Source organism: Furipterus horrens, unplaced genomic scaffold (genome assembly GCF_987537825.1).
Source record: "Furipterus horrens unplaced genomic scaffold, mFurHor1.1.pri manual_scaffold_13, whole genome shotgun sequence".
Lineage (NCBI taxonomy): Eukaryota > Metazoa > Chordata > Mammalia > Chiroptera > Furipteridae > Furipterus > Furipterus horrens.
Window position 1 is genome coordinate 44,426,102 of NW_028327183.1, and position 23,812 is coordinate 44,449,913.

The 23,812-nt window shown below is 53.5% G+C and overlaps 2 protein-coding genes across 2 annotated transcripts in view; one reads left to right on the plus strand and one right to left on the minus strand.

The window, feature by feature from the left end:
- Positions 1–4,749: 4,749 nt before the first annotated feature.
- ZSWIM9 (zinc finger SWIM-type containing 9) lies at positions 4,750–21,862 on the minus strand. Its single transcript, XM_090259655.1, has 4 exons — positions 21,560–21,862; positions 20,241–20,516; positions 14,983–15,295; positions 4,750–7,353 (listed from the first exon to the last, which is right to left on the minus strand). The coding sequence occupies exons 1-4, from the start codon at positions 21,727–21,729 to the stop codon at positions 5,170–5,172; spliced, it is 2,943 nt and encodes a 980-aa protein (XP_090115781.1). The 5' UTR covers positions 21,730–21,862; the 3' UTR covers positions 4,750–5,169.
- The window catches only part of LIG1 (DNA ligase 1), a 34,581-nt gene continuing 32,568 nt past the window's right edge, over positions 21,800–23,812 (plus strand). The window contains exon 1 of the mRNA XM_090259648.1: positions 21,800–22,010. The gene's annotated coding sequence lies outside the window, so the exon portion shown is untranslated. The remainder of the gene's footprint in view (positions 22,011–23,812) is intronic.

Below are 23,812 nucleotides of genomic sequence, written 5' to 3' on the forward strand. Positions count from 1 at the left end.
TTGACTTCAGAGAGAGAGAAAGGGAGAAAGGGAAAAAGAGAGAGAAACATTGATGTGCGAGAGAAATATCAATTGGTTGCCTCTGGTAGGTGCCTTGACTGGTGATCCAGCCCCCAACCTGTGATAAAACCCTGATATGCCCTGACTGGGGATCGAACCTGCAACTTTTGGGGGAGCGTGCGTGCGTGTGTGTGTGTGTGAGCCACCTGGCCAGGGCCTCCCTCACTATTTATTGTCTCTTGAAGCCCAAACCATCTTTCCTTTGTTAAAAGGGTATCTAAGCCCTGACTGGCATGGCTCAGTTGGTTGCGTGTCATCCCTCAAAGTGAAGGGTTGCTGGTTTGATTCCCAGTCAGGGCACACGCCTGGGTTGTGGGTTTGGTTTCTGGTTGGGGGTGCACAAGAGGCAGCCGATCGATCTTTCTCTTGCACATTGGTGTTTCTCTCCCTCTCTTTCTCCCTCCCTTCCCCTCTCTCTAAAAATAAATTAAATAAAAACAGTTTTTAAAAAGGGTATATAAGTCCCCATGTCCAACTGCTTGAGTTTCACTTCTTGTCTGTGCACGCCTGAGAAAGTAACTACTAATAAAAATCATGTGCCTTCTCTGCTGTTAATGGACTACTGTTAGTTTAATTCACAGACCCCAGACGGTGAACCTGAGAGGGCGAGGGAAAGGTTTTCCTCCCCAACATGGGGAGATGGTGCAAGAAATCACAAGTGGGACAGATCCTGCAGGTCTGTTCTGCAGTGACCGGGTGTCCTTTATGCAACGGAAAACGACTTTGCATTATCACGTGGCCCTATTCGTTGACCTGAAACCGCTCCCCTTTGAAAATGAAATGCAAAATGAAGAAGCAGGAAGTCCCCTCCGGCAGTTTAGTGCTTTCTCCTTCAGCCTGACATTCCAACGCATTTGCCTCTTTTATATTCGTAGTAACTGATCTTGCTTTGCACCTAATGGCTGAGTTTTGATTTTTGAAATGGACACTGGTAAACGAACACATGGCTACACATCTAGCAGCTCTACACAATACAGATTTACTGTCTCGCAGCTCTGGAAGTCCGAAGTCTGACACAGACCTCACTGGACCAACATCAAGGCCAGCCGGCTGGTTCCGTCCGGATGGCCGAGGGTGTGATGTGAGTTACAAGAAGAAATATATACTTTGTTCCTGGCACAGAGCAGCCAGAGATGAGTGGCCGGAGGGGAAATGAAGCAGGGCGCTTGCCCAGTGGAATCTAATAAAGAACTCGAAACTGGGGGCTGGAAACAAAAGGGAGATTCATCTCTCTTGTTGACTCAGCAGCTCCGAGTCCGGTCTGATAAGATTGCCAGGCGTCTGAACATCACAAGCAAAACTGATAGCGCGGGAGAAGGCGGGGGAGCCCTGGGAACTCTGTGTGTATCATCTCCACTAGCTGGAAAAAAAAAAAGCCTTTGAGACTCTGTATTCATCCCAAGGTCTGGGGAGGGGAGGAGGAGGGGGAACATCGAAACTGGCTAAGTATATAACCCCTGAACCCCAATAGTCAGCAGATTAGCTGAGTGCCCACTTGCAGCCAGGTGCTCGAGGGTCTAGAACAAACTTACAAACTTACTAACAATTTTCTTTCCTCTGTATATAATGATAGACGAGCCGGGCGCCTGCTTGCAGCTTCGTGCCCACGCGTGTTTCATAAATAAACTTATATCTCAGTTCCACTCTGCAAGTCTATCACCTGTCTGAATTCTTCTCTTGTGAGCAAGGCAAGAACCAAGGAGGGGGAGCACCTGACTCCCCCATAACAGAACCACAGAGGCTCTTTTGTTGTGTTAAGAAGGTGATTTTTGGAAAGCGCCCGGTTAACCTAAGGATGGGGGCCGGTTGCCAGGGAACCAGCCCTGCGATTAGAGGGTTGGAAGTTGCGGTACCCTAACCCTCCCAATTTCCAGGAAGGGGATGGCGGCTGGAGGTTGAATCAGTCGCCAACAGCCAGTGATTTTATCGATCATGCCTATGTAATGAAGCCTCCATTCAACCCCCGAAGGACGGGGTTTGGAGCGCTCCCTGGCTGGTGGGCACGCGGAGGTGGGGGGCAAGGACGTGGAAGCTCGGAGCCCCTTCCCCATCGGGCGCCATCGGGCACCTCCTCCATCCAGCTGTTCCTGAGTTCTATCCGGTTAGAATAAGCCTGTGATCTAGTAAGTAGCGTGTGCTCTGAGTTCTGTGAGCCGCTCTAGCAAATTCACGGAACCCGAGGTGGAAGGTGTAGGAGCCTCTGGTTTCCAGCCCATGAGTCAGAAGTCCAGGAAGCATTCGCCTGGTCTTTGACAAAATGAAAAGACAGTCCGCTGAATGCGAGAAGACATTCACCAACGATGCATCTACTGCGGGTTAATTTCCAATATTTATAAAGAACTCAGACAACAACTCAACACCAAAACCCATCAAACAACCCGATTCAAAAGTTGGCTAAGGAGCCCTGGCTGCTGTGGCTCAGTGGATTGAGCATCGGCCTCTGAACCAAGTGTCGCTGGTACAATTCCCAGCCAGGGCACACAACCAGGCCGCACGCCAGGTCCCCAGTGTGGGCCGCGAGTGAGAAGCAACCGCACATTGATGTTTCTCTCCCTCTCTTCCTCCTTCCCCCTCTTTCTAAAAACAGATAAATAAAAAAATAAAATAAATAAAAAAATAAAAAGTGCGCCAAGGACCTGCATAAACACTTCTCCAAAAGGGACATATAGCCCTGATTGGGGGGGGGGGCGCTCAGTTGGTTGGGCGGCATCCAGCAAAGCAAAAGCAGAAGGTCACTGGTTCGATTCCTGGTCAGGGCACGTGTCTGGGTGGTGGGTTCCATCCTGGGTTGGGGCGCGCACGAGAGGCAACTGGTCGATGTTTCTCTCCCTCTCTTTCTCTTTCCCTTCTCCATTCTCTAAGAATAAATAAATAAAATCTTTAAAAAAAGAGAGAGAGGGCATACAGTTGGCCAATAGACACATGAAAAGATACTCAACGTCACTAGCCATCAGAGAGATGCAAATTAAAACCACAACGAGATACCACCTCACACCAGTCAGAATGGCCATTATCAATAAATCAACCAACAACAAGTGCTGGCGAGGATGTGGAGAGAAGGGGACGCTTGTGCAGACTCAGTTCTGAGGCTACTATTTCTGTTCGTCCCTTTACATGTGAAAGCATCGAGGGCCTGAGCAGTCACGAAGCTAATGAACTAAGGGAAGTCAATGAACTAATGAACACAGTGAATACAGACATCATGAATCCTGGTCTCCAGGCTGTGGGTGAAAGAGCATGGTGTCACAGACAGTCACGGAGATGTTGTTTTCTGTTGGTCTCAGCTTATCAACAACCGATGTTGGGACTGGACCAGGCGTTGGGTTCTTATTACGACCGCAAGTCAGCTTTTCAGCAATAACCACCGGGAACCTTTGAAAAGCTACAGGTTTATTACTTACAAGACCTGGAAATTACATAGTGCACCACCTGGGGTCACACAGCGAGGCCATGGGGAGAGAGAGAAAACCTGGGGTTCTCCTTTAATTGGGGTGGAGGGTGGGGGCCCCAGGGTTCCTCAGGCTCACTCTTCATTGGTGAACTTAAAACATAACAGTGGGACTTTCAAGCACAGGAAGAGAAAGCAAACAAGTAGCCCAAAAGGCCAGGTTTTGAAACAGACTGAGATCAGTTATTGAATCGACCGCTGGGTTCCGGCAAGGCACCAGCCTGAGCCCTTGGAGCTCTGCCGTCTCCACAAGTGCGCCAGGATTCCAGCGATGAGTTGTCTCCCTTCCAAACCTCCCTTCTCCGGTTGAGGTCCAGAGCTTTTACTCCTGGGTCCTCTGAGACGGGTTTTTGTAGTGGGGCATCCTCTGTCTGAAATCGCCACAGAAAGACGAGGCCATCCTGGGGCACCAGCTGGATTTACGGTCCATCCCCAGCCAACTATTTGTCTGCTTGGACTCCTGATACGATGGGCTTCTGTAACTCCGTCTGGAGTTACAATGGCTACTCCGGGACCTTCGGAGATGCCGAAATGAGTATATTTATGTGCACAATTAGAAATGTTAAAACAAGCTGAATAAAAAGCATTTTTCAAAAATGGATATTTAGAGGCCTATAAGAAACGACTAATGTTTTTTTCTCTCTCTTTTCCTCCCTTCCCCTCTCTCTAAAAATAAAATCTTTAAAAGAAAAGAAGAAAGAATGGGGTGACTTTTTAGACAAACTCTCCAGGGATGGCCCTTGAGAGAAGGTGACACTTGAAGACGGGCCTGAAGGGACAAGGATGGGCATGTAAAGGTTCAGGAGCCACTCAGGAGGAAGCCTCAGCTGCCATGGAGAGCGATTCATCTGGGGCCCCTTCATTCCCTCTGGCCCCAAAAGGCCTTGCTGACAGAATGAAGGGAGGAATGCTGGACCACCTCAATTTCCCTCCAGATCTAGGCCACTGACCCTCCCCCAGACACCGAGAACTTGGCATGGAAACCAAAATAATACTGTTTTATTCCCGTCTTGAAGCACAACAGTCCCAATTGCTCCCCTCTGCCACTGAAGGGCCCCCAGCCCATCCCACCAGAGGGAATGGCCAATCAGAAGGTGAAGGGGAGCCAAGCCTCCAGCCCTTGGAGAAATAACCAGAATCACTCCCCTCACCCTTCTCTCCTCCTTTCCCACACTATTTTTCTTTTAATCTTCCCTCTCCTCCACCCTGGTCTCCTTCTTCCCTTCCCACCCCGGCTCCTCTCCTGCCTCCCTGTTTTTTCCTCTATTTCTTCTCCATTTCTGCCTTCTTATTGTCTTTTCTGCCCTCACCTCTCCCTCGCTGGGCCTCCCTCTCTTCCTTACTTTTCCACCTCCTGCACTCCCTCGACTTGACCAGTCTCCTCCTGCCAGGCTGTCCCCAGAGCCGGATGTCCTCCCCTCCCTCAGTTTGTCCCTTTCTTCCTTCTGCCCCAGCCTGACCCTGTCTATAGCTCTTCCTCGTACCCACCCTGGCCACCACCATCTTCCAGGATCTTGGAGACCACTGACCACTTCCCCAGGGGATCCAGGAGGTGGCCACAGGACTGGGGGTGGCCTCCTAGGCCTCAGCCTTGTTATCTTTGGGGTCACAGAATGCCCTTCCACTCTTGCAGCGGAGGGAGGCGGGCAGGGGCCTGAGGGTCAGGACTCGGGGGTCCTTCCCCAGCAGTCCCTGAGCAGGTCCATGTGGAATAAGGCTGTCCCGGTGAGGAGGCGCGCTGCAAAGAGGTGGCGACAGGGCAGGTGCCGGGCGGCGTGAATGGAGCAGCTGCAGCGCGTCAGGGCCCCGTCTAGGAAGAAGTCTGAGGTGCCATCCTTAAGGGCAAAGCCAGCCCCGATCATATGGAAACCCCGGGTCCCATGCTGTCTGGCAAAGGCCAGCTCCTCGGCCACCAGTTCTGCCAGCTCTGGCCCACACGCCGCTCGGAACTTGGCCAGGGGCTCCCAGTCCACCTCCTTCTCTCCTGAAGGGCAGCAAGGTCTCTCTGGTTCCCTTGGGCCTTCTCCTTCACTTCCTTCCTGCAGGCTGTCCTCTGCGGCCAGGTCCACTCTTCTTGTCACTGCCCATTCTGAATCACCCTCCAACACAGTTCCCACAGGGGTACCACACGTAACTCCATTCCCCAGCCCTAGACACCTCCCCGCTGTGTGCACACACTCCCTTCCTTGCCCTGCTCTGCTCTTGGGAACCCCAGACCGAGCTCCCCCTCCATCTCCATTCTCTAGGCTTGTCACCCTTCTGTCCCCAAGCTGGACCAGAACTATGTCCTCCAGGTCCCTTCTTCTTTTGATCCCTGACCTCACTGCTCTCTCTTCTCTAACTTCTGGCCCTCTCCTCTCATCTCCCCAACGGGGCCCTCTCTGGGCTTTATTCTCAGGGACCAACCCCAGGCGCTTCTCCAAATGGACCCCCCTCCAGTTTCTGACCTCAAGCCCCCTTCCCTTCTCTGCTTCCACCTGAGGCCCCTTCTGGTCTCTGGTTTTCAGTCCAGAGAACTTTTCAACACGCCTCTGGACGCCCCTGCAGGTGCTCCCTTCAAGATTCCTGGCTCTCTCATAGTCAGACTGGGCCCTCCTGCCGACCGTAGTCTGCAGAACGCTGATCCTTTGGCCCTCCAACTGGGCCATCTTCCAGGTGAACCCTTCCAATCTTCTCAGCTGCTGGCTCTCCAAGTGGGTGCCCCTCCAGACGTAACCTTCCAGCCCCCAGACATTCTCACTCTCCAGCTGGGCACCCCTCCAGTCTCTGATCTCTGTGCCTCTCAGATGCTCGTTCTCCAACTGGGATCTTCTCCAGACGCTCCCTTCCAGCCCTCTCACCTTCTGGCTCTCCAGCTGGACCCCTCTCCAACAGTGGGTTTGCAACCCTCCGCCCTTCTCGCTTTCCAGCTGAGCTCCATTGCGGCCTCTGGTCTCCAGTACTCTGGCCCACTCCTCCAACTGGGCGCCTCTCCAAATACTTCCTTCATTTGGGGCCCCTCCCCAATCTCCGTTCTCCACGCCTTTTCCCCTCTCCTTCTCCACCTGGGCTTCCTTCTCTGGTTCGCCCTCTAGCCAAGCCTCCCCAGCGTCGGGGCCATCGGGCGCCACCTCTCCGGACGCATCGGCCCACTGCATGGCCACCAGGTCCCGAAGGCACTGCGCCATGCCACTCGAGGGGCTAAGGCGGCGCAGCAGGCGCCGGCGGTGGCCGCGCACCAGGGCACACGTGTCCAGATCGCGGGCTGCCTCGAAGGCGCGGAACCGCACCCACATGTCGCGGCGGGACGCCCAGTTGCGCTCGAAGTAGTCGATGAAGGCGGCTGGGCCGTGGGCGCGCAGCTCCGCAAGCGCCTCTGCGTAGGCGGCAGATGACAAGGCGCCGGTAAGACGACACAAGCGCTGCCACAGGCCCGGGTCCTCGCGGCCCGCGCCGCCCAGCTCCTGCGCCTTGCTGAAGAGCGTCTCGAGGCCCTGCGTGCGGCAGATCTGCACGCGCGCGCCCGGCAACAGCTGGCGCACAGCGGGAAGCTGCGCGGTCACCTCGGGCCCCGCCATCAGGCAGCGCACGCGGCCCTTGACGTCCGGCGCGCTCTGCAGCAGCGAGGCCAGGGCAAAGCGCAGCAGGCTCGGCGTCCCCGGGCGCGCCACGCAGCAGGCGGCCTGGCGTGCGTGGCCAGCGCCATCCACGCACAGCACCGCCAGCAGGTCCAGTGCGCCCTGCAGTCCCGGCAGCCGGTCCACCAGGAGCAGGCGCGGGAAGCGCCGCAGCAGCGCCCGCGTACGCGACGTCAGGAAGAACACGGTCTCCACCACCGCCTGGTTCTCCATGAACACCAGCTTCACCTGCGGGCCGGGCGGGGAGGCAGGGAGGCAGGGAAGGAGGTCAGGGTATGCCAGGGCTGCCAATCCCAGCTCCCCGACCTCAGTTTCCCCCGCGGGGGAAATCGGGAATCCATTCATTCATGTGGGCATGCATTGATTATTTTGACCGGCAGGAGGCAGTGCAGGGGCATGGTCAAAAACGTTGTCTCTGGAGGCCAATTGCCTGCGTTTGTGATCCTGGCATCTAAGGTAGTGGGTCTCAAGGTGTGGGCCCTGGACTAGCAGCATCAGCATCACCTGTCAGGATCTTAACAGACGTACCTATTCTCAGGCCCGACCCAGAGCTGCTAAGTCAGAAGCTCTGGGGGCGGGGCCCAGCAGCGTACTGTGACAAGCCCTCAACGTGAGAGCGTAGTAAGAAAGCGCGCAGGCCCTGCAGCCAGACTGCAGAGAGGTTCGAGTCCCAGCCCCACCACTTTCTAACCTTGTGATTTCACCTCTGTGCCTCAGTGCCCTCCTTAACCTCCTTGTCCCCCAGTTTCCGCTCTGGGAACTGAATATTCATTCCCTCGTGCATGGAGAGTCGGATCCAGCAGAACCTCTGGAGTCAGGCTGCCTGGGCTGAGAAGCTGAGACCTAACAACTTTGGGGCTGTGTGGCTTCCGGCAGCTCCCCAGACCTCCTTCTCATTTGTAAAATGAGGATGATGAGAGTACCTCTGATCAGAAGGATGAAATCGATGAAAGCATTTAGAATGCTGCCTGGCACAAGGAACATCACTATGATTCACCAACACTCACTCAGAAAGTAAGTGATCGCCAAGTGTTCGTTATTACTATAATTACTGTCTGCTCAAAGACCACATCCTCCGAACGGTCTCCTCCGACTGTCCCAGCTAAGCAAGCGTGCCGGCCCTCTCTGACCCCTTCGGCCACGGCCCTCACCACCCTGAAGCATGTCACGTCTTTATTTGCTGATTTGCTTATTGCCTGTGTGCCCTCCCCAAGATGGAAGCGCCGCGAGGACTTTGTTGCATGTCAGATGCCTGGCCCAGAGCAACAGCTCCATCCACCCTGGGTGAGTGAGACCGTGAACGCGCCAGCGGGCGGTGACATCCCCGGCGCACGTCTCTGGGGTGCAGGTTGCAGGTACACAGTCTGAGTTTGAATCCTGGCTTTGCCTCTTAGCAGCTCTGAGTCCTCGGGCAAGTGACTTCCTTTGCACTTTCGCCTCAGTTTCCTAGTCTGTGAAATGGAGACTATAACACCCATTGAACAGGGTTGTGGGGAGCCTAAAGGGAGGCGTCTGAAGCTTGGAGCGACGGCTGGCATGTATCAAACCCCAGCTCTTACTACTGTCTTACTTGAACTGTCCGCCGCATGGAGGATGGCAACCCTGCCTCCTTGATCCGGGACTCGGGTCTCTCTCTTGGCTTCTGTCACCCTGAAAGTGCCTGGCGTTCCTCCTTCCCCCGGGGCAGCTCCTCTGCAGTCTCCTTTGCTTGCCCTCCTCCCCGGCCCCACCTCTAAAGGTTGCAGCGCCAGAGCCCAGCCCGCCCTCTCTTGCTCCCTTCTCCAGGCCCTGCCAAAGTGACCTCACCCAGCCACACAGCCGTCATCACCTCGAAGCTGATGCCTCCAGTTCTCTATCTCCAGGCTCCACACTTACCTACTGCAGAGGCCATGCCTCTGCAGCCATGTGGCCCCTCGGACAGCTCGCGTGTCCCATGAGACCAGCGGTTCAAAGCCACACCTGCGTCTCACTCCCAGAACCTGTCCCTTCTTGGTCAGCCCCATCTCTGTCAATGGCAACTCCACCCACTCCATGGCTCAGGCCCTGACATCAGGGCTGGTTCCTGGCTCCCCTCTTTCTCCACCCTCCTCGTGCGATCCATCCCTAAGTCCCTGAGGCAACCTTCATAATGAGTCCAGAATCGATTGCTTTCCCCACCCCCGTGCCCACCACCCCCTCTCACCTCCTCCCTGGGCTGCCCGTCTCCACCCAAACCCCCTTGTCCATTCCACACATGGATGCCAGAGGGGCATTTGCAAAACTCCAATCAGTCCTGGCTGCTGTGGCTCGGCGGATTGGGCGCCAGCCTGTGAACCTAAGAGTGACCAGTTCGATTCCCAGTCAGGGCACAGGCCTGGGTTGCAGGCCAGGTCCCCAGTTGGGGGCATGTGAGAGGCAACCACACAGTGATGTTTCTCTCCTTCTCTTTCCCCTTCCCTTCCCCTCTCTCTGAAAATAAATAAATAAAATCTTAAACAACAATAACTCCAATCAGATCACCCCTTTGCACGACACTGTTCCTTACTGGAAGTAAAATTCAGAGTTCACACCATGCCAGGGGCTGGGCAACCAGGCCATTGGACCTCATCTTCTGTCCCTCTCACCTGCCCTGGCCTCAGTCAACCTGGCCTCCTCATGATTATTGCACAAAAACCTCTTAACGGAGCAGGGGGAGTAGCAGCTATGAGTTAGGGCCCCTCTACCAGGCAGGCAGTCAGGGCTCCTTCAGCCAGTCCCTGTCGGAGCTGACCCACAGCTTCAGAGCCAGGATTCCAGGACAGTCTCAGCACAGATCTCCCCACAGACCGTTCAGACTGTTCCGTTCCGCCATAACCTGATCTCATTCTACAAGACCAGTTAAAAAAAAAACCTCGCGAGAAAGAAAGTCTAATAGAATACATGGAGAATAAGGCAATTGCTTTCCTAACCTTGAAATCATACACTCAGCATCTTAAATAGTATTGGAACGCAATAAATATTATGAAAAAGCCAAGTACGAGGGGGGACCCAAAAAACCCTGGAATTCATTTATTAAAAATTGTGTATTTACTCTTACATGTTTAAACTTCCGTCACTTTCAAAGTATTCTCCATTTGATGCAATACACCTACTGAGACTTTTTTCCACTGCTCAGAACAGTGTTTGAACTCTTTGATTTTGATACCTTCTAGTGCTCCTGCTGTTTTTTTGTTTTACCTCTTCCACATGGGCAAAATGTTTCCCTTTGAGGACTTTTTTCATCCAAGGAAACAAAAGTCACTAGGGGTGAAATTGGGTGAATAGGGAGGGTGGGGCATGGGAGTCATGCTGTTTTTGGTCAAAAACTGCTGAACCTCAGTGTAGTGTGGGCAGGTGCGCTCGCAAATCACCCATCATGAAATGGGCAAACATGCAGAGTCATCAAAGAAATAAAAATGCACTGAAGTCCAGTGCAGCCTCTCACAACAACACCAGCTGGTACTCTGATGCAGATGGGTTCCTAGAACACTAATCTAGCAGGGGAAGCCTGTACTACAAGGGGCCCGCCCTCCAGAAGATAATTCCGCATTTTTTGGGTCCCCCCCCCCTCGTAAGTTGAATTAGTTACAACACCACTATAATTTTTTCAACCATCATTCATTTTTATGAAATTACTTGATGATTTAATTTATCTCGGCCATGGCCAGTGTGGCTCAGTTGGTTGGGCATCATCCCGCAAACCAAAAGAGCACAGGTTCAATTCCCGGTCAGGGTGCATACAAGGAAACTGATCAATGTTTCTCTCTCACGTTGATGTTTCTTTCCCTCCCTTCCCCTCTCTAAAATCAATGAGCATGTCCTCAGGTAAGGATTAAATAAATAAGTAAATAAATAAGTTTAATTGATCTCAGCAGAAGTTTCCATATAGAACTGTCCAGTATGGTAGTTATTGGCCCCATGTAGCAATTTAAATTAACTAAGCTTTTAAAATATATTTTAAAAATCAGTCTCTCAGTCACACTAGTCATATTTCAAGTGCTCAAGAGCCTTGTGAGGTCAGTGGCTCCTCTACCAGATGTCCCTGATCTAGAACATTTCCATCACTTTGAATGTTCTATTTCTGGTCTAGAAACTAATGTAAAGATGAAGGTTCTTGGACATTCACTAAACTTATTGTGGTGATCACATCATAATACATACAAATATTGAATCGTGTTGTACATCTGAAACTAATATCATGTTATATGTCAATTCTATCTCAAGAAAAGAGCTGCAAGGTGCTTCTATTGTACTAGGTAAGTTCTTATCTTTCCCTCTTTGGGAGTCAGGAATAAGAGAGAAAAGCAAACACAGCAAAATGTATTTGCCTTGAGACTTGCCCAGGGCTGGCAGGCACTCAACTAATTGGAGGCTGACTTCCATTCCATTTTTTTAAAATTTAGATTTCTGATTCTGGGTTTTCTTTCTAAAGAGGGCACAGGAGCTTTTTCCTGAACAGCCACTGTTCACTAAACAGCGTTTATTGAGCACCTATTGTGTGCCGAGGCTTTGACAGGCCCTGAGAGGGACGTGGGACTGACTGGCAGAGTCTCCGTGAGCAAGGGTACAACCAGCGTTCATTTCAGCTGCGAGGCCCGACGACTGGCCAGTCCGGAATTTCTGGACCCTGGAGCCAGATTGGGGAGACAGATCCAGGTTCCTCTATACACTAGCTGTGTGAGTCTGCACACCAGCTGTGTGACTTGGGGGAAGTTTCTGAACTGCTCTGTGCCTTTGCTGTTCCCCTCCGCAGAGGCAGGGAGCATCCTCACATCCACCTTGTAAAGTCACTGTGAGGGTTAATCCTCATGAAGCAGGCAGAAGGCAGGAGGTCTGTGTGCCCTGAGCGTCAGCTCTTGATATTAACTGAGCATGGGGGCACGCTACAGAGAAAGCGCAGTGGACCTGAGGTTGGTGGGGGTCCTTCTGAGTGAGCGAGGAGCACCGCTTGGAGGGGACCGTTATTTTTCTTACATTGTGGATATGGAAACTGAGGCTGAGAAATTCCAGGCATGGCAGCAGGTCTGGGTTGTCCAAACCCTGCCCATCTCAAAGAAAGGTTTGGCTCTTGTCAAGATCCTGGGAGACAAGCCCTTGAAATGTCCTGCCTGATAAGAATGCCTTTGTTTATGTGGTGGCCTTGGGCCCCTCTCAACAGATAGGCACTGCTAACAGTGTGGTTCATGGTGGGGTCTTGGGACGTGCAGGACCAACTTGACCTCTGGAGGGGCTGGAGACTAGGGCCAGCCACGCCGACAGGCAGTCGTGTCTATGTGCCCAACCCCAACATAAACCCTGGACTCCAAGGCTCAGGGGACCTTCCCTGGCTGGCAGGACTCCACGTGTGCTGTCACACTGCTGCTGGGAGGACTAAGCCCCGTCCACAGCACTCCCCTGGGAGCGGCAGCTGCCCCACGCACCTCTCCCCTCTGCTGACTGTGATCTGTCCTTCCACTGGGATGCACTGTGGCCCTGAGTGTGACGACTTTGCTGAGTCTTGGGAGTCCTCAATGAACCTGAGGGTGATCTAAGGGGGCCCGGCTACACCAGAGGGGTGACTGCCCAAGGTCATGGAGCTAACAAGTGGCAGGGCTGGGGTCCACGTCATTCAGAATGGTTGGGGGAAAAGGCAGGAGTTGGGGGGCAATGTATGGGTGACACTTAAGGGGAGAGGTGACATGTGATGAAGGTGGAGGACACACAAATGAATGAACTTATCTGCCAAGTATTTACTGAGCAGCCCTGGCTGCTGTGGCTCAGTGGATTGAGTGCCAGCCTGTGAACCAGAAGGTCGCCGGTTCAGTTCCCTGTTGGGCCACATGCACGGATTTGGGCCAGGTCCCTGGTTAGGGCCTGTGAAAAGCAACCGACTGGTGTTTCCCTTGCACATCGATGTTTCTCTCCCTCTTTTTCTCCCTTCCTCTCTCTCTGAAAATAACTAAATAAAATCTTTAAAAAAAGAAAAGAAAAAAAAAATTTACAGAGCCAATATGGCGTGCCAAGTGCTGGTTCAGGCCCTGAGTAGGGTCACCCTGGCCCCATTCTACAGATGAACAAACTGAGGGTCAGGGAAGTCAGATAACTGTTTTTTGGGTTTTTTTTTAACAACTCATTGGATGCCCCTCAGCCAGTCAATGACACAGCTAGAATGTATATAAAGCTCTTAGCCTACAATGATATCAATGAGATCAAGTTTCTGGCTGTTACTGTATTGCCCCGAATTGGCTGGTGTGATGGAAAACGCGGCTCTAAGCGCATGCGCGGAGAACGTTTCCTTCGGGAGCCGTAAAAAGGCTCAGAGACTGAGCCGCAGGCAGCCTGTGTGACTGCAGAGCAGGGGAAACCTGCAGATTCATGGGGCTCGGGGACACCGTCGGTGAGATGCTCTATAAGCCTGCTGCTGTCATTGGCCAAGTAACCATCGCTCTGCCATCACCGGGACCTGGGCAGGTCTGACCCTCTCTGACCTCTTGCAGTGAGGCAGGGTGATGTGACTTGCTCTGGTCCACAAAGTGTGTGAAAGTGACCTGAGCTGATGTGGCACGTGTGGGCAGAAGCCTAACAGCCCTCCCTGACAGATGTGGTCCTTAGACTGGGATGGACCCCATCTTTCCGTACCCAGAGGCCACAGCCGTGGTGTCGTTACGATTCTGCTGACACCTCCAGAGTCAGGTCCAGAGCCCTCCCCCCACCTCCAGCTCAGGCTCCTTCCTCACCTTTACCGTGAGTGGGGACTTGCCCCATGCATGAAAGGAAAGACAGTCATGGGAGAAACCCACCTGCTTTCCTCCTTTTCTTCTCTCCTTCCCTCCTCGCTCCCCTTCATGTCTACCCTGGCCCTGATGTTGGATCCAAACAGCAGAAAGATGCCTCCTGGAGGAGAACTCCTGCTGTCCCTCCAGCACATGGGGCTCGCTCCAGCCTCTGAGCCTTTGCACTGGCTGGTCCCTCTGCCTGGAACTCGCTTCCCTCTGAAGACAGCACGGAGGTCAACCAACTGGCCCTGTACTCATCATGGAACACAGTACCCTCCCATCTAATGCTTGATCTAGGTGCTGGGTCCCGGGGTGTTTTCACTTTGTGAACACGCATCAAATTGCACACCTATCATTCATGCATTTCCTATACATGTATGTAGTTCAGTTTTAGAAATGTTCTTTTAGCCTGGGCTGGTGTGGCTCAGTGGATTGAGTGCCAGCCTGCAAACCTAAAGGTCACTGGTTCAATTCCCAGTCAGAGCACATGCCTGGGTTGTGGGCCAGGTTCCCAGCTGGGGTTGTGTGAAAGGCAACCGCACATTGATGTCTCTCTGCCTCCCTTCCCTTTCTCTAAAAAATAAATAAAATCTTTGTTTTAAAAATATGTTCTCTTAAAAACATAATGCTTCCCACCACTCTGATCTTGTTCCTAGCACTCAGCCCTAGTGACATTACAGCATGTTTGGACGCGTCTGTCCACTGCTGGTTTCCCCCACTCTAACTGCTGCCGGTCTAGCAGTTACCTGTGCAAGGCGGCCAAGAGCCATCAGTGGCTGTTTAAATGTCAGTGAGTTACTGCAAAATAAAATTTAAGATCCAGTCCCTCGGTCCTACTGGCCACATTTCAAGTGCTCAACAGCCAGCTGCGGCTGGGCCTGCCGGGCAGCGCGGAACCACAGAGCGTTTCCACCAGGGCAGGAGGTCGTAGCGCCGCGCTGCGCCCGAGGGCGAGGTTTTGGAGGCGGGTGTGTCTTCTCCAGGCCGCAGCAAGTGCTCATGGAATGAAGGCAGGAAGGAAGGAATCAAAGCAATGAATGGATGGGTGGGAGGATGAATGAAGGAAGGAAGGACCCGCCCCCGCCTGCCTCTCCGGAGACCCCACCTTGGCCTCAGGGTCCGTGTGGAAGAGCCCCTCCAGCACGCGCAGGGCGTCGACGACGCTGTGGTCCCGGTCCTTGCAGTAGGAAAGCAGGCGGTGGACGTCGGCCGGGGCCAGGAACTGCTTGGAGATCTTGTTGGTGGTGCGCACCGGCAGGCAGGCGTTGGCCAGCAGGCGGCCGGGGCGGAAGTAGTAGGCGAACTGGATGGGGCAGGCCGGGTGCGAGTGCGTGAGCCGGCACTCCGTCACCACGAGGCGGTCCCGCAGCGGGCTGAGCTTGAGGATGATGAAGGCAGGGCAGCCGGCCTCGGGGTGCCTGCGGGAGGAACGACCACCGCCGCGTCACGCCGCCCTGCGGCCCTCGCCTTCCTTCGCTCTCCTTTCTATTTTTATTTCTCAACATTAAGAATGGTTTCAAGCACAGAAAAGGAGAGAGCCTTAAGAATAGGCCGGGTGTCTGAGCTCCGGCAAGTTCACTTCAGGCCTGCCTCTGGTTCCTCTTTTGTTTAAAAAAATAAGTTATTATAATAGTTGTCTCATAGGGTCGTTGTGAGGATTAATAGAGTTGGTAGGTGGAAGGTAATTCTATACCCGCCGCCCCCCCCCCCCCCGAGCTATCAAAAGTGAATGAATGCTTTATATTTACCTCAAACAATTTTAAGAAAATAAAACACCTCTGATATTCCTGTTTCTGCTTCTGATTGGGCAATAACAAATGGAAAGTTCGGGCCCACTGTGAACTGCCCCAACGACACCCCCTCCCCCCCTCCCCAAAGATACACCGGACCCTACTGGGCGGCTAGCATTCCCACGGATGTTTTTGTGTATCCGGAACCAACGGAAGTTAGCTTCCTGTGTTGTAAAACTTCGTCTACACAAAAACGCGCTCAAACTTGTCAAGGAAATACAAACTTAAACCCTAAGAAAACGCCACTACACACCACCAGTGTGACCAATAAGACACCATTAACGTGAAGCGTTGGCGAGGATGTGGAGCGACTGGATCTCTCCTATCTCACTGGCAGAGGTGGGAAATGGGACCACGGCTTTTGGAAAACCGATCATCAGTGTATTTACTAGTGCTGACCGGGCGCCTCCCTCTGGACAGGAGTTTCACGCAGGACTAACATCTCAGCATGGGCGCCGAGTGACTGCACTAGCAAGTTCGTAGCAGCGCTATCTGCATTAGCTAAATCCTTGAAACAACCCAAATAGACAACAGCATAGTAGGAAAATAAGTTGTAATATAGTTCTAAAATAAAAAACGAATCAACAATAAGAATGAACCAACATTACTATCTCCAAGCAGATGGATGGCTCTCACAAACCTACCACGTGAGAAGGCACGAAAACAGACCCACCACACGGGGGCTTTTGTTAATAGAAAGTTTGACAACAGGCAAGGCTAACCTCTGCCTGCAATACGTGGATAGCGGTTGGCCTTGAGTGGTTAACCCTCTGGGCGGCCCGAGGCGGCTTCTCAGCCCTGGGCAGGTTCTGTCTCCTGTTCTCTCGGTGCTGGTTACATGTGCGGTTTATTTTGGGGAAACGCATCAAGCTGCATGTGTATAATTTGTGCACTTTTCTGAATGTGTGTTCCATGTTTTAAGTTTCATTCTGTGAAGCTGTCCGTCTTGGCAGAGACCAGGATCTCACACCATCATCTTCTGTGACCTCAATACGCTGCTTTGCAATTTCTCTCTATCTGGCTGGGAGAAGAATCCCACCCATGCCTCAATGAAAACTATGTGGGCAGGACCCAGCACCTAGAACAGCCCCTGGCCACTGGGAGGGGTTTAGTAAATACGTGATGAGCAAATAACTGAATCCCACTGTATGATCCCAGGCACCAAGGCCTGCCACTCACCCATCAAAACCAGCTGTCACCAAGTCCTGCCCACAGTGCCTTCTCCGCTCTCCAAACCATCCACTTCTCCCCATTTCCACTGCCAACAACCTATTGTAAGTTCTTTCCTTCTTCAGGAAGCATCCTTCTCCCTTCTTTGGACCTAATTAACTCTTACTCATCCTTCACAGTTCAGTGTCACCTCCTCCAGGAGGTCTTCCTTAACTACCCCAGACTAGGGCAGATTCCATCACACATTGGGGCGGTGGTTTGATTGGTGCCCATCTGTAACACGTTTCCCCTCTGAGTGGGGAACTCCCCCACTGAAGCCCCAGCATCTAAAATACATTTACCCTGTACATAGTAGGTACTCAAAACAAACCTCTTACATGAATGAACAAACAGCATAGCACCAAGGACCAAAATATCTTTAGGGTGCCAGCACATTCAACTCCCATACTGAGAATCCATGATTAAAATAAAGATGAGGGGAAGGGGAGGGAAGGAAGGAGGGAGAGAAAAAGAGGGAGGAGAAAAAGCATGGGTTTTGTGGTCAAGTGGCGCAGGTCCAAATCCTGGTCTTTCCTCTTAGCAACTATATTATCTTGGGAAAGTGCTTTAAATTCTGTGCCTCAGTTTTCTTATCTGGAAATTGGAGCTAATAATAATACCAACCTCACAGGCCTGTTGAAAGGACTAAGTAAGAGGATTAAATTATGTCAAGAGGTTAGAAAAGAAGCTGGTGCACAGTAAACAGTAAATAAAAAGTAGCCACGGTTTCCGATACATCTTTTTTCCTTCTAAAAGTGCCACTGCTTTGGTTTGTTTTATACTTCGCTTGCCCATTTCTTCTTGATCTTTCAGCTTCTCAAGCTCTTTGTGTTTTCAAAAGCTGGCAAAGGTTGAGCCAATCCTGTGCTGGGGAGGAAAGCGCCTTTGAGAGGGGCTCAGGGGAGAGGAAATGGGGGTGGTGATTTGGGAGGTCACTGTGCACCCTCCAGGAAAGGGGGAAGGAGGAGATGGAAATCAAGCCTGTGTGTTCTCCAGCCCCTCAGCCAGACCTTCCTCCCCCATCTGCCGTCCCTCTCCTCCAGCCCTTCCCCCACGTGGCCACAGAGGGATCTCCCTACATCCAGAGGTGACCCTGCTCACAGCCTTCCTGGGGCTCCCCACAGCCCCCAGGATATTGTCCCAGCCCACGGACTCAGCCCTGCAGGTCCAGGCCTTGGCACCATTCCAGCCACATCTCTTACACGAATTTTCTCCAGTCTCCGCCCTCTTTGCTCACGGGCTGTCTCCAGACTGTGACAGAGCAGGGGCCCTGAGCAGCTTGGAGGACAGAATGGCTCACAGTGATGGCCCTAAGTCACCCTTGAAGCAGCTCATCAACCACTGCCATTTCTGGGCTCCTCATCCAGGGACCATCCCACTGTCCACTGAGTCACCAGGCCGAGCCCCCTCCACAGCCTGTCACTCCCTGCTCCGTGTCCCCACCCCTGGCTCCCTCTGACATTTGTAGAGTGCTTGAGACAGTGCCTGCACAGAGTAACGCCATGTGGTTGTTAAGTCAAATACTTTTCATACATATAGAAATAAATAAAATCTTCAAGAGTCCTGGTCACCTCTTCCAGGAAGCCTTCCAGAACCACCCTATAAACTCTCCAGTGCAGCTGACTCTCTCTTTTATCCTCCTTTCTCTCACTACTATGGACCACTATTTCCTTTTTCCCCCCTCTTTGTTTCCTCCATTAGTCCTTGAGCTCCTCAAGGGCAGAGACCAGCTCTGGGTTCAAAATTCCCAGCAAGGAGCATGTACACAGTAGGTGCTCAGTAAGTGTTACTTTGAATTAGATTTTGTTAACAGAGAGATTCTAGGTTGGGCATAAGCTTCTTGCACGTTCCAATATTCTAGATTTCTGTGTGATGAGGTGTGTTTGATGCTATTCTGCTTCCAGATCTCCAGGTCTCTGCTTCTAGAAGAAGCAGTGAATAAATTACTGAGAAGAGTAATCTCAACTGTGGTGAGAATTTCTGTCAGAGAGTGCTCACTCTGTGCTGGGCACTCTTCTGAACGATTTGCATGTATTATCTCATTTAATCCTCACAAAACCTATGAGATCAGCACTGTTACTTCTCCCATTTTCCAAGTGAGGAAACTGAGGCCCAGAAAAGGTGAAGTTGCAAGCTCAATGTCGTCAGCTCATCAGCAGCAGACCCATGGCCTGCACCCAGAAGTCTGTGCTCTCACTTCCTGTGACAGCTGGAATTTATCCAGCCGCCCGGGGTTCCTGTGCATGGTTTCATGGGAACCACCCGACAGCCCTATAAGGCAGGTGCTGTGATAAGCCCATTTCACAGATGAGAAAACTGAGGCTTGGGCATGTGAAGTCTGTTGCCCAAGAAATCTGCCCAGGAAGTGGTAGAGTCTGTCTCAAACAGCCTATGTTGTGGCCCCCTAACCAAGGGTCTCAAACTCATACCTACAAGGCCCAGGTGGGAAAAACAAAGAAGTAGCAATGCTAAGTATGAGGCAGCAGAGAGTAGTGGGGTCTGAGGCAAAGCTGAGTGCCAATGCCGGGTTTGACTGGGGTGGCCGTCTGCCCCAATGGAACCTGGGCTCAGTCTCTTCCTGTTTCAAGGGAAGCTACAAACCTAACATTCTATGGGCAATGTCCTCAGCTTGAAATCGGGGCCAAGTGAAATACCTTTTGCCACTTGGGTGTGTTTCTTAGCTGCTTGGATTTCTCACTTGTTGCTGCCGTAGCATTACAGTTGGAGGGAATTACATGTGAGCTTGTCCCTATAACGTCAATCTTCCTGCTCAGTGTGAAAGTTGCAGAAGGGCAGGGAATTTATGTGTCTTGCTCCAACAATCACCTCCCACCTTCCTCCAGTGAACTAGTCCTGGCCCCAAGCTTGGGAACTGGCTCTGTATTTACTGAATGGATGGGCTTTTTTTTTTTTTTTTTTTTTTTTTTTTTTTTTACTGTCCTGTGGCTTTCTCTGCAGCTCTGTCTCTGATCTTTTAGTATGGATACAAAACCAGGCTTTCACCTGTTTTTTTATGGCCCTGTCTGGTGTCTCTGGCTCCGAGTTTCCACGTTTCTGGAATTTTCTGAGTCTTTTTTCCTTCTCTCTCTTGGGTGTCTCTGCTCTCTACAGGCCTCTAACATAAAGTCTGTAAGTGCAGCCCACCTTGCCTCTGTGTGTGCGACTTTGCCGCTCCAGCTCCCTGTCTCTGGCTCTCCGTAAGCTTCCCTTCTTGACTCTCAGCCTCCCTGCAAGGTGTATTTAGCTGTTTTAGTTGGCATCTCTCTCTCTCCCAATCCCTGGGTCAGGGGCTCTGTGCCTCCCCCTCCCCCTTGCTTTCTTTACCCCTCTAGCACCCAGCAGGGTGGCGGCTCAGCTCACTCACCCTATGGCGGGCCGGCTGGGTGCGCACACGTCCTTGCACACCAGCCGCACGTAGCTGTACTTGAGCACATCAATGAGCGTGTACAGCGGGGGCAATCTGGCCCAGTGGCAGCGTGTCAGGTGCATGGAGCTCTGGACGAAGAAGAGCGCCAGCCGCTGTTGGCACCACGCGTCGAAGAAGCGGCTGAACTCAGCCCACGAGAAGAAGGCCCGCTCCAGCAGCTCCTGCTCCTCCTGCCCCACCGCCATGCCAGGTGGGGGCTCCATCCTGGGGCGTCTGAGTGAAAGGGGGAGGACACGTGCCTAAGACCACAGAGCCATCCCCACCTGAGGTATCCCACGCCCTCCATTTCTAGCCTGCCTCTTTGGTGCTGGTGCCTCTATCCAGTTGGGGCCCAGGGCAGGATGCACTTCCATTAATTTCTAGATATGGACCTTGCCCCGCCCCCATCTTTGGGCTCCTCCCATCTCCTGAATTACTCCAGGGACAGCTGGAGCCTGTTCCCACGATCCCTAATTCTAATTCTGGCACCCTCCTCCAAAGATGTGATCCCTAGGTACAAAATATGACTCTAAAGGTCAGCTGTGTACATTTCCTCAAACGTGTTCCCAACTTCCAGCTAAAACTTCCTCCGCCTTGAGATGTGTCTCCTACCCGTGGCTGTAACCTCTGGTGCTCCCATTCATACGGAATGCTCCCCTCCATGTATCTACACTTGACTGTACAGCTGTGCCCCCTCAAAGATGTTCCATCTCCAGATGTGCTCCCACATTCGGTCACTGGCCCCTCCTCATACCCAGGCATATCCTCCATACACGTGTGGCTCTCTCCTCCCTGGGTGTGTCTCCTACATGCGGCTCTTGCCCCTTCCCCAGGTGTAGCCCCTATGAGTCGCCACATCCAGTCATGGCCTCCGCTTCCTAGAAGTGCTTCCATATCCAGAGGCAGTCCCCACATCCAGTATTACACTCTCCCTACAGGTGTGTACCCCATTCACTTGTGGACAATTCTGATATGTCACTAATATTCGTGTGTCCCCTTCCTGCTCAGACGCACTCCCCCAGTCCAGCTGTGGCCCCCCTCCTTCCATCTACAAGTATCATCCTCCAGAGGTGCGTTATTGTCCAAGAAATGGCCCCAATCCAGCTGCTCCCCGCATCCAGCTGCGCTTCCCCCCACCCCCGTGCCGCCCCTCCCAGCCCGCTCTTGCAACCCCCCTCCCAGCTCCGCCCGCCGCGGGCCCTTTCCTCCCGCTGTCCCACCCAATCGTGCCTCTTCCCTCCCCCAGATGTGCACCCTTCCCGCCCCTCCCCACTCACCTACCCGCCCCGGAGCGGCATCCACCTCCCACAATGCCCCCGCGCCGAGGCCCTTGCTCCCGGGATGCCCCGCGCCGCCTCCCGCCTCTCTTCCCGCCGTGCCTTGCGCAGCGGCTTTTGCCGAATGTTCGTTTTTCCCGGTCAGTCACCCCCGGCACCTGCAGCCACATCCGCTGGTCTAGAGCAAGCCTTTTCCCAGCGTGCTCTGCGGGAGGGCTCGCCCCACCTCACCCCCTCTTCCTAGCAGCCTGACGCCCTGGAGACTACAACTCACAGCGAACACAGACCCGCGGCGGCGCGGACGCCCCCGGACCCCGCCCCTCCGCTCGGCCCCGCCCCCGACCGCCCAGGTCTGCGCGCGAATTCGGTGGCGGGAATTTGGGAGCGCAGTCGAGCGCGCAGGAGTTCCTCGTCTGACGCCCAGGACAGCGGCGCGCGGGGCCGGCGCGAGGCAGGTGGGGCCGCCCGTGCGGGACTGAGGGACTGCGCGCGTGTCACACGCCCAGGGCCCACGGCTTCGCCGGGTCTGTCGGCTTCGGCGGAGCGGGCGTGAGGGACGCTGAGGCGACCGGGAGCGCGTCGGCCAGAGGAGAGTGCCAGATGGAAGGTAGACGCGGGCTGGAGCCAGTGGGACGAAGACGATTTCACGCGAGACCTGGAGGGACAGGGCCACCTGGACGGGGGCGTAGTCAGGGATAGGCTAGGTGGGCCGGGGTATGCGGGCCCCCTGAAAGGCGCTGTGCGGGGCCCGGGGACAGTGGAAGGAGAGGCGGGGTCCGCTCCAAGGGGAGAGCGCGGCTGGATGGAGATGGAAGCAGGGAGCGGTCCCGTGGTAAGGGCCAGGGCCTGGCGAAGGCCTACGGAAGGCGGGGAACGCCCTGGGTAGGGAGCGGCCTGGCTTTGTGCGCGGTATACCTGGTGAGGGGCGGAGTCAACGGACGGCCTCTGCCGGCCGGACCGCAGAGAAGCGGCCTAGGTCCGGGGAGGGGTGGGGCCGAGGAGAAGGGGGCTGCGCTTCTGGTTGCCCAGATGGCAAGAGGGAAGGCCAGAGGAGCTTGGGGAGGGAAGAGAGAGTGGTCTTGATGTCCTTAGGTGAGGGGAAGGCTTGATGGCTGAGGGGCAGGGCGCTTGGTGGGGACAAGAGAGGAACGTTGGGAACGGGGAGCTAGCCTGTGAAAACCGAGGGGATCTGATGAGGGGAGACCCCAGAAGATGGGATTCAAGACTGCCTCCTTTGGCCTCCATCGCCCTTTCAGTGCATTTGAATCTCCGACTTTCTACAGCCTGAGAAGGAGGCATGAGGGAAAGGCAGGAAAGTCACGGCCAAGCAAGACCTTCCTGAATTCTGTCTTATCTCAGGATCTCCTGGGAGCTCACCAGGCCTGCAGGTTGCCCCCTCCATCCCCAGACTTTCTGATGCAGTAGGACAGGGATTGCGATGCGGATATTTAAACACCGTCGCTGGCTGGTGTGGCTCAGTGGGTTGAGCGCAGGCCTGCGAACCAAAGGGTCACCAGTTCGATCCCCACCCAGTCAGGGCACAGGCCTGGGTTGTGGGCCAGGTCCCCAGTTGGGGGCGTGCAAGAGGGAACCGCACATTGATATTTCTCTCCCTCTCTTTCCCCCTCCCTTCTCCTTGCTCTAAAAATAAGTAAATAAAAGTCTTTTAATAAATACAGCCCCAGGTTGGTGGCAGAATGGGCGTCCTCCGTTTCTGGTATCCCTCACTGCCTGGGGCAGGCACTTTATCTTCCCCGTCTCAGCTTCCTCAGTGGTCCGTTAGGGACGCTGAGCTCTGTAAGCCTCAGAAGATGAGCAGCATATTTAGGGGAAAGGTGTGAAAGATTTCACGGGGCTGGGGAGTGGCGAGGGGAGCAGACAGGCTAGGAAACGGGGCTCTTATTAACTAGAAGAAATGCAGACTCGAGCCTTCTGGCCTGTCCTCCTCAAGCTGTTTGCTACGGAAGACCCTTTTGCGTCACTCCTGGTCACCAGGCTTCCAGGTTTTGCAGGATCCTGCTGAGGAACCCTCACTTCTTCAGTAATGATTTTGCCCCGATTTTTAGTCATCAGACGTGTGTATATGCCAGTGTAATCAGCGTTTTTACACATCAAGTAGAAGAGCGATGGCAGCCATTCTGAAAGAATTTGCATTCGAGACAAAGAGGGTGGGGGGAAGGGGAAGGGCTCTCAGCTCCAGGATGGCCACCGTCAGGAAGGAGAGGTGGACCCTCCTGTGAACTGTGTGTGGGC

Bases quoted from the DNA above. Each gene is read 5' to 3' on its own strand.
- ZSWIM9 (XM_090259655.1), bottom strand. From the start codon at position 21,729: ATGTGGCTGCAGGTGCCGGGGGTGACTGACCGGGAAAAACGAACATTC. The intron at 20,517-21,559 runs GTGAGTGGGGAG...CCTTTCACTCAG, and splicing joins TGCCGCTCCGGGGCGGGTAG to ACGCCCCAGGATGGAGCCCC. The intron at 7,354-14,982 runs GTGGGGTCTCCG...CCCGGCCCGCAG, and splicing joins ACACGGACCCTGAGGCCAAG to GTGAAGCTGGTGTTCATGGA.